The sequence below is a fragment of the Caretta caretta genome, chromosome 8 (assembly GCF_965140235.1).
Source record: "Caretta caretta isolate rCarCar2 chromosome 8, rCarCar1.hap1, whole genome shotgun sequence".
NCBI classification, from domain to species: domain Eukaryota; kingdom Metazoa; phylum Chordata; order Testudines; family Cheloniidae; genus Caretta; species Caretta caretta.
In genome coordinates, this window is record NC_134213.1 from 49,178,309 (window position 1) to 49,194,654 (window position 16,346).

General features: G+C 46.4%; 1 protein-coding gene across 1 annotated transcript in view; it reads left to right on the forward strand.

The window, feature by feature from the left end:
- The first annotated feature begins 13 nt into the window (after window positions 1-13).
- The window catches only part of KLHL20 (kelch like family member 20), a 38,493-nt gene continuing 22,160 nt past the window's right edge, over window positions 14-16,346 (forward strand). Inside the window, exons 1-3 of the mRNA XM_048860364.2 lie at window positions 14-126; window positions 3,348-3,413; window positions 14,304-14,877. Coding sequence (XP_048716321.1) covers window positions 3,391-3,413; window positions 14,304-14,877 — 597 coding nt within the window. The 5' untranslated portion in view covers window positions 14-126; window positions 3,348-3,390. The remainder of the gene's footprint in view (window positions 127-3,347; window positions 3,414-14,303; window positions 14,878-16,346) is intronic.

Consider the following 16,346-nt stretch of genomic DNA (forward strand, 5'->3'; position numbering starts at 1 on the left):
AGGCTGGGGAGAACGGACCGAGTCCTCTTGGCTGAGCCGACGGGCTGAAGGGGCTGGTTACTCGCTGTTCCGGGACCCGCAGCACCAGCCGCAGCCCCAGCACCGGCAGGCACAGACCCCGCGCCCGTGAGTGACGGGGCGGGGGTCCGGGTCCCTCCTCCGCCGGCTACAGTCTCCCAGGCGGCGGCTCCTTCAGGGGCAGACTCCCCTCCCCTGTTCGAGCGAGGGGTCAGGCCTCCTCAAGGGATGGCGGGGAGCCGGGGGCCCGGGCCGGGGGGCTGGGACTTGGGGGGGCGAGGTGCAGGGGGATGATGGGGGAGGTGCAGGGTCGGGGCTGGGGGGAGTAGTAGCGGGGAGAGTAGGGCGATGATGGGGGAGAGGTTCCAGGGGTGCGGGGCTGGGGGAGGAGCAGGGGACCTGGGGTGCAGGGTCGGGGCTGGGGGAAGGAGGAGCAGGGGCGGAGCGCGGTGCAGGCTGGCGGGGGGAGGAGATGGGTACAGGCTCGGAGCAGGGGGGAGGAGCAGGGGACCTGGGGTGCAGGGTCGGGCCTCTGAGAGGGGTTGGGGGGAGGGGAGGGGCTTTCCATTTTCAACTGTAATACCTTAAAATTCCCAATGCATCCGTTTGCCCCACCCCCACCCCCCCGACTGGTTGGGAATAGACAGTGGGTCACGCTGGAGCCTTGTATGTGTCTCTAGGGTACTGATGGTGTCTGAGTGCCCCTCCCATCCTGGGCACACCATACTGCCTTGCAAATGTGAACAAATTATCCAGCATCACGGTGAGATGAATACCTTATTTTGGGGAGAGTCTCAGAGGCACAGATGGCAGTTGGGGGCCCATTCATATTGGAAGTCAATACATTTAAGTTCTTAACTGCTGTTTGTGCCTTTGACATTCCCTCCCCTCCCCCAGTGTTACAGATGGGGAAACAGAGGCACAGAGATTTAAACCTTCTTATTGATATGGTATGAGGAGTGATGATGCACCTAGGGGCCTGATCCAGTATTTTTTTGGAGGTCGGGGGATACAGGGAATAACGTTGTTTAAGTTGCTTTTCTATATTTCAGCAACATTATTTGCTAGTTCTCTTGCCGACTTCTTTTCGTTTCATGTCGCGTCTTATGCATGACATGATGTAAAAGGAAGGCGTCATATCAGGAGGTGATAGAAAACCAGCTATGCTTATCCATGAAAACAGCAACATATTTCTACTATATAGCTATATCTGTGTATATCCTGGAGCTGGGGCCATTATGGGAGAGTAAAGAACACTATTAATTGAATGAAACAACAAACGGGACAAAGTATTACCTCGTGTTACTATCCCAGTGAGGACATTAAATCAGGGACATTGTAGCAAAATTGTACAGAAATTTCTTTTTTTATATATTTTGAGGAGATTAATTCTGACACAAACACAAAAGGACTGTGAAGAACCTAGCCTTAGTCCATTTACAAAATGCCTGCAGCATGCTGTGAACATCTTCTATTCACATTCCTGTAAACGGGTCAGGTGTGGACATGCCTGTTTATCTAAATGTATACAAGTGATTCGTGACATCCGATACTGTTAACTTTGTAATGGAATGATCTTTATAATTCCCTGAAGTCCCTTCCTGCATGTGAAAAGTGTTTCATGCGTGGCATCGGAGTTATGTGCTCTCTACACCCCTCAGGAATAGGTTCTAAATGATTTATTAGTCACATTTATTAGCAAATAATAAATAGGTACTGATAATTTGAGAAGCCTGCAAAACTAAAAATAGCAAATCTAAACATCATCTTGATTAATCAACAACCTCACTAGGGCAAAATATTAAATTTTCCCTATGCGTTCATAATATATCATGTTGATGGACTATACATATGATTGTTTCTTGATCTTACCATATAAGATTTTTATAAATTAGGCTGCAAAAACAATATGTAAAGCTAAACCTTTAATATATACAGGAGTTAGGGAATTATTATTATTATGCCCATTGTACAATAAAAAGCTGAAGCACAGAGATTGTTCATAAAGGAAATCTATGACAGAGCAGAGAATTGAGTCCAGATCTCCTGAGTTCCTGTCTGGTGCCTTAACCACAAGACCATCTTTTTGAAGCTTTTTTCATATGCTGAGGATATCTGCTCTTGTAGGTGGTATAATTTACTGCTTTCCAGTCTCCTGGCAGTGTTGTGCATCTTAAATTGTTTTTGTTTGATTCTTAGGTGATATAGAATTAGAAAGTATTGTTATACTGCTCTCGCTTCTTGAGTTCAAATGTTAAAGGCTATTATGAAACACCACAATACAGAAGGGAGTATTTAGTGTTTCCGTAAAGTTTAGTTTATATATTGGCTTGATGTTCCTATTTTAAAAGAAACATGAACATTGCACTTCTTTTTTGTACCTACTATAGATTTTTTACCTACTAAGATTGAAAAGTTAGAGAGCATTTTAATAGATTTTTTTTTCATTTGCATATTTGACTGTGCTTTTTCTTAGTCAGTGTTATGGTCTCCCCTATCAGTCAGCTTCTTGCTTGCTGAAAAGACCTTAATGATTATTAAAAGGGGAACGGGGGGGGGAGAGAGTAATAAAAAGAGGCTTCACATGTCGTTTAAAGGATGCTGTATCAGAAACCGGAGTTTCATTATATTAGTCATTTTTAAAAATAATCTAGTTGACAAATGTTCCTGTAAAAAGAGGCTGTATTCAGCATTAGAATTGGAAGTCTGACGAGTACAAAGTATGTAACTATTGCTTCTATGAAAAAGTAAATATACATTTAATAGAAGTGAAAGTGAGTTACAGTATCATGCAACTTCATCTATTTATTCTGTGGATATATGGCTTTGTTAGCATTCCTCTTACCTCTGGGACATACAGTTGTCCAGACCTAAACCTGATCATATATGTCAGTGCTGTACTGTTTAATGAGTGCCATCTTTTTCTCGTAAGTGTGTGAAGTATAAATATCTCCTGGCACTTTTTTGGAAGTGTAGAGAGAGAGACATCCCATTCCCCACCCCCTGGTGTCCTAGATAACCTTTCCTTCCTTGATAAAATTGTTTAGAGTGTCCAGTGTAGTATGCAGTTTACTGAGTGCATGATGGGTATCACATTTGCCTACACCATCACTGTGCTAAATGTATTAAACTCATTATTTGTAAGGTGCTTAACTTTTCTTCTGTCTTATTCTCTGCAACCCAACCATTTCTTAGCAAGATTGTAAATTTTGAAGCTGGATAAGGGCTTGAAGTCATACTATTTGGGTATGGTTAGTTATTCTTTGTATCATGGTGAAGAGCTAAAATAGGACATACTTTCACTTTTGTCATTCTTTCTTTTTCCTTAGGTCAGGTCTTGAAGTGTATGGTGCAGGCTTCTCTTCACGGTGCATGGACGGAAAGCCAATGCGCAGGTAAGGTGCAGAACAAGAAATGATTCTTCTCTGATCAAAATCTGACAATTGGTATTGAGTTGATTTTGTAAGTAGCTAGCCCATAACATGTTTATTTGAGGTGTGTATTCTAGAACTAAGAATATTTATTTTAATTGGCAAAACTAAACATCTGTTAACATGAATATGCTGTTTGAGAAAGGAAAGTATAGAAGATGTGTTGCCATAATCATCCATTTTAGAATAGTTCACTATGTTGCTGAAAAATGTACTTTGGACCACGTATTTTATGGTGTGATTATACCAATATTTCCTCATGAACCATCTAGCAGTATTTCTTAAACCTAATCGTGCTCCTGATGTGCATTAGTGTGACCTTTACTGTAGACTCCAGTTCTCTACAGGCTGAGGGGATTTGTCTCTTATTTGTGGATACTAATTGCATCTACTGTAATGGGCTGTGGACACATCTGCAATCTCTTCTTGTGTAATGCTGACATCAGCTATGTCAGAAACATACTCTGTCCTGCAAAGGAAAGAAGAATTGTGTTTGTTAAAAAGAGACATTGACCAGCCTGTTTGACATGAATTATATCTGCCCATTTTGATTATTTTAATACTGAGTGTGCCATAGTTATGCTTTATAGCAGATATGTTTCTGTATCTTTAAACAAACTGCCTACAAAAAGCCTATCTGTGTTTGCGTGGTTGAGAATCACTTTTCAAAGGTATTGGACAACCAACACTCATGAATGTCACCTAGCCTGATATGCTGGTTGAGTCCATTAGGTCAAAATATCTGTTGGAAGTGGGGAAAACTTATTAGATGCATGCTGATAATCACATAAACATTACAGGAGGAAAAGAGGTGGGATTTTAGCATAAGCCACATTGTAGAGGGATATTAATTACTGCGTTTGCAGAAACAAGTACTAACCTAAACTTGGTTGTGTAACAGGGTGGTAGGAATTGCATTGTGTAATAGCTCAGTAATGTCATTCTACAAACCCTTATTGAGTTAAATGAACCCCTCAATAAGCAGAAAAAGATTATCTAGGCTACTGGTTCAGTTAAGCTAATAAATGCATCCTGGGACGTGACACAAGTGTCATTGTAGCCATGTATCATTTTGCTGAGACAAGGAGACTGATTTAGGCTATGAAGGGACACAGTTGGCTGTCTGCTGTGAGGTGTTTTTTTTTCCTCAGAGGATGGACTGAATAATCTACCAGATATTTCTATCTTCTGCAGTGGGGGCTGTTTAAACAGTTTTTAGCAACCATAAGGACACATCTATTCTATTCAGGTTCTTATACTGCCCTCAACACTGTAATATCTGAATGCTTTCCCTAAGTATATAAAGCAGTGTGATAAGCATTTGCTATGTGTGGTTCTCTTCCCCCCTCCCTTTTTTTTTTTTGTGCAAGGGGAAAAAATATGTGAGGTTTTTTAATTGATTCTGCATTTATTTTGGCTGCTGTGCTGTGTGACAAGGAATGGGAAGTGTTGAGGTTTGAAGTTGTTTTTAGATTCTGTGGAAGTTCATTTCTCAGCCTTAGCTCCGTCTCCTACACAGACAAGTTTACCCTGGCAATGGACAGTTCCATTGTGCCTGAGCAGCAGAATTGTCTATCACGGTCCTAATCCTGGAACATTAGGCAATTTTTTTTAAATATACTGGGTCCAGACCTCTTGCACCTTGAAGAGAAGGACAGAGATCTTGAGTTTGACTCAGTGTTCTATAGGAAGCTAGTAGAGAGAACAGATGACAGTTATGTGCTAATGCTAACTTGTGTTGTTGAGGTGTTGTGCTGTGTACTAACTGGAGTTTCCTAAGACCTGACAGCTTCATGTCCAAGTATATTGTATTGCTGTAGTCCAACCAGAAGCTGACAGTGGCATGGATCTTTTGGGGACAGGGGCCTCCTGATCTTTTGCATATCTCAGGGAGCTCTGTGTGGGTCATTAGGTTCCTGTTTTGTTTGTTATCCTATTGCTTATTTGCTTCCAAAATGTATTTCAAATAAATCTTGCTATGAAATCAATCTATTGGGGAAGCATTTACTTTTATACTTAATCAATGTCCTACAGACATAGTAGCACCTTGTGTGATGGTCTTGTAAGAGCTCACAAGCAAAGTGGCGTTGGGCTGTGTCATTACTTCGATAGATGATTTTGGTAGGCCTGTATAGAAAGTATCCAGCCTTTAGAGCAGAGGTGGGCCAACTGTGGCCCACGGGACCGTCCTGCCCGGCCCTGAGCTCCTGGCCCAGGAGGCTAGCCCCCAGCCCCTCCCTTGCTATTCCCCCTCCCCCGCAGCCTCACCTCACTGCGCCACTGGTGCAATGCTCTGGGCTGCATGGCTGCAGAGCCCAGCCCGACCCAGTGCTCTGTGCTGTGCGGCTGCCTGTCCTGGTGCAGCCGCGCCGCCAGCCACCAGTGCTCCAGGCAGCGTGGTAAGGGGGCAGGTTGGATAGAGGGCAGGGGAGTTTGGGGGGTGGTCAGGGGCCGGGAGTGTGGATAGGGGTCAGGGTGGTCAGAGGGCGGGGAACAGGGGGGTTGAATGGGGGCAGGGGTGGCAGTCAAGAAGGAGAGGAGGGGTTGGATGGGGCAGTTAGGGGCAGGGGTTCTGGCAGCAGTCAGGGGACCGAGAGCTGGGGGGGTGGATGGGTGGGGTCCCCGGGGGGCTGTCAGGGAACAGGGGGGGTTGGATGGGGCAGGACTCCTGGGGGGGCCGTCAGGGGGCGAGAAGCAGGGGGAGTCGGCTATGTGGGGGGCTGGCCCATGCCTGGCTATTTAGGGAGGCACAGCCTCCCCTAACCCTCCATACAATTTCAGAAACCCGATGCTGCCCTCAGGCCAAAAGGCTTCCCCGCCTCTGCTTTAGAGGGAACTGGTTAAAACTGTCATCCTTGAGCAAAGAAAGAATCGCAGGTATGGGTTTTCACTGCAGTGATTACACTGGAGGAATGAGATGAAGTTAATTAAAGATTAAATTGTAGTTTGAGGAAGGCTGTTGCTTCTCACTGGGGAAGTCAGCCAGCTGCATGGACTGGGATCTCATCTGAGTAAAATTAGCTGCAGAAGACATAGAAACCTTATTAAAAGACTCAGGCTGCAGAGCCTCATTGGCTTTTTTCTTTCTGCTTATAGATAATCTCATAGTAGTGAAACTGACTTAATTGATTTTAATTAACTAAGATAAGAGAATTGTCATAGTAAGCGGTGTAAATCGTGACAGATAAACTGGATTATTACAATTATTTAATTTTTAATAATCTAGGGTATTAGTATCAGGTTTTTGAAAAGTGCTTGTTCACAACACATAACTGTAAACTGACAATGTCCCACTGTGACGAAGTGGGACTGTTCTTAATGTTTTCTCTGAACGCTGTAGGGGTGCCTCAGTTTCCCCTATGCATTTCTTAAGTCTCTAGGTGGTGGAATAAGGGAGTGTAATTGTTGCAGAACAAAGGGCCAGTGTATGTAAATGGCTGACACTCTGTCTCCTGGCAACTGATGGCCTGGGCCTTTTCCCCCCTGCAAGGTGATAGCTAAAGGGTTGGAGAACAAAGGAATCAGGTGACCTCCTGGCCTGGGAAAGGGACAAAGCCCAGAGGAGGAGAGGCTGGAGGATGAGTCGGTTTGGGCTGGCTGGGGACGTGGAATGAAGTGCAGACATGGTTGTCTGGGTCACTGCCCCCCAAAATGGACCCGGATGAGGGGTCCTGTTCTCTGTACCTACAAGCTCTGTTTTAGACCATGTTCCTGTCATCTAATAAACCTCTGTTTTACTAGCTGGCTAAGAGTCATGTCTGACTGCAAAGTTGGGGGGCAGGACCCTCTGGCTTCCCCAGGACCCCGCCTGGGCTGGCTCGCTGTGGGAAGTGCATGGAGGGGCAGAGGATGCTGAATGCTCTGAGGTCAGACCCAGGAAGGTGGAAGCTCTGTGAGCTTTTTGCCCTGAAGACACTCTGCTCACAGAGAGGAGACTTCACCCGAGTCCTGACTGGCTTCATAGGGCGCAGTTCCAGAGCCTCACCCGGGGACTCTGTGACAGCCTTTAAACCCCAACATTTGTGAAGGGCAGGGACACTGTTTTGTTTCCACTGTTGATGACTAGAGTTAGTACTCTGCTCCCAGAAGCCTCCACTGAACATCTAGTTGATCCAGTGCATAGTGTTGAAGATTTAATAGGTGGTATTCACGGTCGATACTGAACTAATGTCCCAGCATGTTGTGCGTGGGCGCTGTGCTGTTGGAGGTAACTTATTCTGGCTGAGACATAAAATCAAATTCCTTGTGTTCTGAAAATCCCATGACAGATCTAGGAATTGGTAGCCTGGTGTACACACCAAATTCCAACTCTGATATTTATATTCTTCAAACTGAAATGCAGTCCCCTTGCAGCTTCAATTGGATACTATGATCTTCGCTTCTTTTCCTAATGAATGTTGCAGAGTGCTGTTAAGCAGCTGGCTGCTTTCCACCCTAGGGTGTGTGTGAGTGAGTGGGGGGGGGGAGGCTGAGAGTCAAAAGGTGCTTAAAAGTAAATTATTACTGAAGTGTCAGTGTACATTTCACTCAGAAACAGAGCCATGGATGTTTGGAACCTTGTAGGCGTTACTTGTATCCTGCAGGGATGGATGCCTAAGGGCATGTCTACACTTGCCATTTAAAGCGCAAAAAGTCCCTTTTTTTCCACAAAACCCACGGGAGTGTCTACACATGCCAATGACTTCTTGCGGTGAAACTCTGAAGTTTCACTGCAAACAGAAAACCACCTCCATGAGAGGTGTATAGTTCTTACCGCTAATCCTTTTGCGGTGAAGTGCAAGTGGAGACACTTCTTCCTGTGTAAACAGCTTTTAGCCTCTAGAGGATATCCCATGGTGCCTACGGTGACCACTCTGGCCAGCAGCTCTGCTGCTCTGATGCTAGGTAAACAGACGTCCACCCCTCCTCCTGTAAAGCCCCGGGAACTTTGAAACTCCCTTTCCTGTTTTGTTTGCAAGTGCTGATCTGGCCAAGTGACCATAGCTGCTCTACAGAGCAAAGGATCCCCACCTTGGACCCTGAGCTCACCCTGCCTCCCCCCTCCCCATTCCCACAAGACCTATCCTCAAAATGGAGAGAGCTGCACTGTGGGGTAGCTGCCCTCTCATCAGTGATGGAAATGCTGCAAATCTAAACACTATCTGATGCCTGTGGAAGCAAGTGAGTACACAAACCAGTGCTTTCACCAGTTCCCTATCGCAGGTGAAACTGACAGTGCAAAAACTCTGCAAGTGTAGACATTAGCCTAATAAATGCTTGTGACAATGAATAAAGCTCTGGGAGCCAGCGTAGCCAAATACAGTGAGGAGATAAAACAGCCCATTTATTTAGCTGACTTGCAGGCTGGCTGTGTTCCTATTTGTACTTTTCAGCATTGTATGCTACAAAGTTATCTTGTCAGCGCTTCCTTAATCCCATTGTATTTGCTGATTTCCCCAGCCTGCACACTGATGGAAGCTAATCCCTGAATATCTGCATAGCTGAGTGTGAATCTTTGATCCTTGCATACACATTTCCTCTTCAGTCTCCCACTCTGTCTTTTAATCAACCCTGAGTATTCAGAAAAAGAAAAGGAGTACTTGTGGCACCTTAGAGACTAACCAATTTATTTGAGCATGAGCTTTCGTGAGCTACAGCTCACTTCATCAGATGTATACCGTGGAAACTGCAGCAGACTTTATATACACACAGAGAATATGAAACAATACCTCCTCCCACCCCACTGTCCTGCTGGTAATAGCTTATCTAAAGTGATCAACAGGTGGGCCATTTCCAGCACAAATCCAGGTTTTCTCACCCTCCACCCCCCCACACAAATTCACTCTCCTGCTGGTGCTAGCCCATCCAAAGTGACAACTCTTTACATAATCAAGTCGGGCTATTTCCTGCATAGATCCAGGTTTTCTCACATCCCCCCCACCCCCATACACACACAAACTCACTCTCCTGCTGGTAATAGCTCATCTAAACTGACCACTCTCCAAGTTTAAATCCAAGTTAAACCAGAACATCTGGGGGGGAGGGGGGGAGGTAGGAAAAAACAAGAGGAAACAGGCTACCTTGCATAATGACTTAGCCACTCCCAGTCTCTATTTAAGCCTAAATTAATAGTATCCAATTTGCAAATGAATTCCAATTCAGCAGTTTCTCGCTGGAGTCTGGATTTGAAGTTTTTTTGTTTTAAGATAGCGACCTTCATGTCTGTGATTGCGTGACCAGAGAGATTGAAGTGTTCTCCGACTGGTTTATGAATGTTATAATTCTTGACATCTGATTTGTGTCCATTTATTCTTTTACGTAGAGACTGTCCAGTTTGACCAATGTAAATGGCAGAGGGGCATTGCTGGCACATGATGGCATATATCACATTGGTGGATGTGCAGGTGAACGAGCCTCTGATAGTGTGGCTGATGTTATTAGGCCCTGTGATGGTGTCCCCTGAATAGATATGTGGGCACAATTGGCAACGGGCTTTGTTGCAAGGATAAGTTCCTGGGTTAGTGGTTCTGTTGTGTGGTATGTGGTTGTTGGTGAGTATTTGCTTCAGGTTGCGGGGCTGTCTGTAGGCAAGGACTGGCCTGTCTCCCAAGACTTGTGAGGACAGTGGGGTGGGAGGAGGTATTGTTTCATATTCTCTGTGTGTATATAAAGTCTGCTGCAGTTTCCACGGTATACATCTGATGAAGTGAGCTGTAGCTCACGAAAGCTCATGCTCAAATAAATTGGTTAGTCTCTAAGGTGCCACAAGTACTCCTTTTCTTTTTGCGAATACAGACTAACACGGCTGTTCCTCTGAAACCTGAGTATTCAGGAGCATCTCTCAGCCCTTTGTGTGGGGGAAGGCAGCCAGCCTAGTATGTGAGAATCAAGTGCTGCCTTCTGTCTTTCACACCTCTAAGCCACTGAGTCATCATTTCATTCCCTGCACATATTTATGCATAATGCACACATAATACAGTTAAATTATTATCCTGTTCAGACAGATGCCATCAGCTGGGTCCTTTTAATTCACTCTTCTGTGCCTCTAAGTAGCAGCAGCCCACAGTACATAACATCAAGCATCTGGTCTGATCCAATGTGAAAATTCCCAAGTCCACTTATCTCCAGCACTATCCAGAGATAAGTTATGGATGAATTGGGAGTGTTGACTTTGAATTTCCTTGCATCTGTTCAGTTTGCTTTAATTATTAAGGGTATGTCTACACTTACATTTTATAGCGCTCTAACTTGCTGGCTCAGGGGAGTGCAGCAAGTCTGAGTGCTTTAAAGTGCTAGTGTAGACAGGCTCCAAGTGCTGGGAGCTGCGCTCGTGGAGGTGGATTACCAGGAGCACTAGGAGAGCTCTCTCCCAGCGCTCGCGTGCGACCACACTCGCACTTCAAAGCGCTGCTGTGGGAGCGTTCCCGTGGCAGCAATTTGAATTTTCCAGTATAGACATACCCTTAGTAACACTCTTTCCTTTAGGAAATATACCAGATACCTTGGAGGTACTAGAATACCATAATCATGGGCATGGTGTAAGAACCTGCATAGAATGGAATTCTTATTAACAAGCCACATTTTCAGCTATTCAGTTTCAAACTGACTTCAGTCTAGTGCAGGGGTGGGCAAACTTTTTGGCCCGAGGGCCACATCGGGGTTCCAAAACTGTATGGAGGGCCGGGTAGAGAAGGCTGTGCCTCCCCAAAGAGCCTGGCCCCCTGCCCCTACCTGCCTCCTGACTGCCCCCCTCAGAACCCCTGACCCATACAACCCCCCCAGCTCCTTGTCCCCTGACCACCACCCCTCCGGGGACCCCCACCCCTAACCAGCCGCCCTGTCTCCTGACTGCCCTGCCCCCTATCCACATACACACACACACCCCCACACCAGGCCCCCCGGGGCTCCCAAGCCTGTCCAACCCCCCTGTTCCCCCTCCACCCCATCCAACCACTCCCTGTCCCCTGACTGCCTCCTGGGACTCCCACACCTATGAAACCACTCCCCATCCCCCGGGACCTCCCATCCCTTATCTAAACCCCACGATTCGGCAGAAGCCCCACTCCGTTGTTTCCCGCGGCGGCAGTTCGGCAGCGACTCTTCTGACTCAGGTCTCGCCGTCGGCGGCAATTCAGCAGTAGCTCCCTCCGATGTTCCTGTTCTCTCTGGTGGCGGCGTATTCGGCAGGTTTTTTTGTTTGGTTGGTTGGGTGTTTTTTTTTTTTTTTTTGCTGCTTGGGGCGGCAACAAATGTCGAGCCGGCCCTGTATGCAAGACACTGGGTCGCCTTGCTCAGCACCCAGGGACCCTGGCAGCCAGCCAGTAAAACTAGTAGCAAAACTAGTAGTTCCTACCTGGAAGCAGCCAGCAGCAGGTCTCATAGGCGGGGGGTCACGGGGCTCCACGTTGTCCCCACCCTGAGCACTGGCTCCACATTCCCATTGGCCGGTATCCAGAAAATGGTAGTTTGGGGGAGGGTGCCTGTGGGTGAGAGCCATGTGGAGCCACTTGCGCGCCTCTGCCTAGGAGCCAGACCTGCTGGCCGCTTCTGGGGTGCAGCACAGTCTGCAGTGCCAGGACAGGCGGGAAGCCTGCCTTTGCACCCCAGCTGCGCTGCTGACTGGGAGCTGCCGGCGGTAAGCCCGTGCCCCAATACCCTTCCCCAGCCCTGACCCCCCCCCACCCCCCGCAAACCTGGAGCCCCTTCCTGCACCCCAGAGCCTGCACCCCCAGCCCAGATCCCTGACTCCCTCCTGCACCCCAGCCCAGAGCCCCCTCCCGTACCCAGAACCCCTGCTTCCCAGCCGCAGCCCTCACCCCCACACCCCAATGCTCTGTCCCAGCCCTGAGCCCCCTCCCACATCCCAAACCCCTCATCCCCAGCTCTGTTGGGTCGCGGGCATCAACAATTTTCTTCAACTGGATCACCAGAAAAAAAGTTTGAAAACCACTGTTCTAGAGCAGTGGTCTCCAAACTTTGTGGATCGCGCACCCCCAGGGCCAGCTCTAGGGATCCAAAAAAAAAGAGCTGCCGCCGAAGATGGAGCCGGGAGAGCCGGTGTGCCGCCGAAGATGGAGCCGGGAGAGCCGGTGTGCCGCCGAAGAATCAAAGGTCTGGGAGTGCTGCTGCCGCCATGCTGGCGGCGCTCCTCCTGCCACGCACCCCCAGGAATGGTCTTGCGCACCTTGCTTTGGAGACCCTCTTCTAGCAGACACTCATAGTTTTCGCCCGGTTCTCTTCCCAGCTCTCAAAATCAACTGTGTTGGTAACTTGTGTCTACACTAGAGACCTTACAGCGGCGTAGCTGTACCAATGCAGCTGAGCCGCTGTAAAATCTCTCATGTAGCTGCTCTATGCTGGTGGGAAAACAGTCTAAGATGCAACTGAATTATTTGAAATGTCATGAATAGCACGATTTCCTTGTGGTTAGAAAGTGCACTTGAGATCATAATTAGAGAAAAAGATGTGATCTATTTTTAATTCTTCCTTCAAGCATGCAGCAAAATGTACCCCACAGTGTGGTGCCCAGAGCTGGAGATAGTACTCCAGCTGACACCTCATCACTGCCGCGTAGAGCAGGACAATTACTGCCCAAGTCTGACATACAACACACATTAATACACCACAGAATTACATTGGCCCTTTTTTGCAACTGTGTTCTCCCTATTTATAGCCAGTGCGGGTGGGGTACAGTGCAGTTCTTACCCCTTTTTTGGAGGGCTTGTGTGGCTGGTGGTGATAGTATAAAGCAGTGGCTCTCAACTCTTAAGATACCCTGTGGCTGATACCCGTCCAGGGGCAAGAGGGCATATGGGAAAGGTAGTTGTGGCCTAAAAACCTAGTGGAGGACAACAAAGAACTAAATAATTGCAGCAGCGGCTGAAAACTTTTTACACCTTAGCTAATGACAGTGACGTTGGTGAAATACTGCGGCAGCCCCCCGCCCCTCCCCCAATCTCTGTACAAAATGTTATTGTTTATATATCTTGCTGAATGGCTTCTAATTTCTAAGGTTTCCATCTTGACTTTATTTTCTTCCTTTTGGGGAAAGAGAGTTGATTTTTTTTTATTTTTTTTTTTAAGTATTGTTGAAAATGTTTTGACTGTTTAGGATCCAATCACACTAATTGCAGTCCTTAGTATGCCATTCCTTGGAGAAATTAACAACCTCTTGGAACCCACCTGAAACACCAGGGTGTGTATTGTGTCTGAAGAGTCCAGGTACAAAAATCAGAGAACAAATAAATTAGTGGATGCACCAGGAAGCAGGCACATAACCAAGATAGTAGCCAACCATCTTACTTTTTGAAAGTCTACAGGGATGTCACGTGCTCAAATACCACAGTGATGGATGATATAAAAATCTACATAGAGGAAGCCTGAAGAAGAGAAGAAGGTTGGTCTTGTATTAAGGAGTTTGACTGGGACTCTGGAGATCTGGGATTTAGTTCCAGCTCTGTGTCAGACTTCTTGTGTGACTTTGGACAAATCACTCTCATATTCCTTAATTCACTGCCTGTAAAATGGGGATATTACATCCCTACCTCACAGGGCTATTATGAGGTTCAATTAAATGTGTAAGACATGCTCAGATACTACAGTGATGAGTACAGAAAAGTCTATAAAATAGATGTAAACGTGAGCCTATTGCAAACTGGCTTTTGTTAACTCACTGGGATGCTTTGATTTAGACTAATTTTTTTTCTGTAGCTATTTGATCAGAAGTGCTTGTTTCCCTAGGTGGCCAAGGAAGCTGGAAGTGGTGCTATTTCTATGTCCAGCTCCGATCAGACAGTGATGGACACAGAGCCACCAATGACATTTGGTGAGAGATGAGTCAGTGATAATCCTGTTTCATGGCTTGCTCCTTTGCAGGTGTACCAGTACTCGACCAGGAGAGACCGGAATGGATGTGACAAGCCGTTGCACCCTTGGAGATCCCAACAAACTACCAGAGGGGGTACCACAACCTGCTCGCATGCCCTACATCTCAGACAAGCACCCTCGACAAACCTTGGAGGTTATCAATCTTCTGCGGAAGCACCGGGAGTTGTGTGATGTGGTACTAGTCGTGGGTGCCAAAAAGATCTATGCCCACCGGGTGATACTTTCAGCCTGCAGTCCTTATTTCCGAGCCATGTTCACTGGGGAACTGGCAGAAAGTCGGCAGACAGAGGTAGTGATTCGAGACATTGATGAAAGGGCCATGGAGCTACTGATTGACTTTGCATACACTTCCCAGATCACAGTGGAAGAGGGCAACGTCCAGACCTTACTGCCAGCTGCTTGTCTACTCCAGCTGGCTGAGATCCAGGAAGCCTGCTGTGAGTTCCTAAAAAGACAATTGGACCCTTCCAACTGCCTGGGTATACGGGCTTTTGCTGACACTCACTCCTGCCGTGAGCTGCTGAGGATAGCTGACAAGTTCACACAACATAACTTTCAGGAGGTAAGCTGCAGGGTGTGGGTTCTGGGCATTTCTTGTTTAGTGCCTCCTTACAGATCCTGCCCTTCTACCTGCAATGTCTCTTGTTCCTGGTTAGTATTGACTAGCTTAGTAAGAGGGAGAGGATGTACCTGCAGCACTAGTACTAAGATGCATGATAACTTCTGTATCATATACTAGTTATTTCTCAACTTAATGTTCTGATGTGAATAATGCACATATTATAAACAGTGAATGCTTAAAGCTAATTGGTAAGTGGCAGTGTGTATGGATTGCATCTGACACTGTTCCTGAACAATAGTTTGTGACATTCCACTCTCTTTTTAAAACACACACACACACTTCAGAAACTAAATATAGAGTTTTAATAAAGGAATTGGAGAGAACTGGGGAAGGTGTGGGGAAAATTGCAGAGGCCTCAGAGGAGCCCTCAACTCCCTTCCCTAATCAGAAACTGTGTTTCACATCTGTCATTCAGCAACAGTTTGAAAGTAATTCACATGTGTATCTGCAGAGGTGACCGTTTTAAACCAAAGCCAGGTTTTTTACTTTCTCAGTTATTTCTAGCAGATTTGAAAGACTTACCAGACATCAGCTCAGTGAAGGACTAGTCGTACTTGCCAGAAATAGATATAATAGAAGAGGAGGGAGTCCCACCAAGGAATCCTGTGGGCAGAGCTCTGGTGAGAAGCATAGCCGCACCTCACATTCTCTTTTGGGAGTAATAGGGCTGTGTTTTCTATCAGGATGCTTTTCCTGGTCACTGCTTGGTGGTGTAGGGGCTATATATTTTGTGTCAGCCTCTGGAAAAAAGGTTTTTCTGAACTTGAAGTTATACTCCCTTGGTGGGAGAAGGAGCATTATATCTCTCCTACTTCCTCCAGAACCTGTACCACTTTACCCCTCACAGCAGTCAGGAGGCTTGAAAGGAGTTACTCCTACTCTACCTATTTCCCCACTACCAGTTTTTGGATCCCCTTCCCTTGTGAATAACTTCAAAGCCTTCCCTTCTACTTATAGCTTTCCCAAACTGCAGCAGTGTGTAATTGACAGATTGGTTGTGACCCACAGGGTTTTCTGAAGAGCCTGTGTGAAATTATCCAGAGTTGTGTTCATTTCAGTCTGGTGCCACTTAGTAAGTTATAAGCAGGGGCAGACAGATTTGAGCTTGACTGTCTTCACATACGTTGAAGACTGCTCCATAGTTAACTGAAGACACACTGCATCAATTAATGCTCAAATGTATTTGGAAGGCTTCTCAGACATAAGGGCTAGAAACTGAGTTTTTTAAAAAATGAGTCTAAATTCCATAGAACTTGATTTGCCATAGGTGAGTGAATTTTTCAGGACCAAGCTTCCAGCTGGCAATTCCACTCCACATTTTCTCTGTACTGCGTTAATTCTGCTGTTTTCTTGGGGAGGGACAGTAATCAGCCAGTTGTTTATTTTCAATGCTTGCTGTTTTCAGGTAT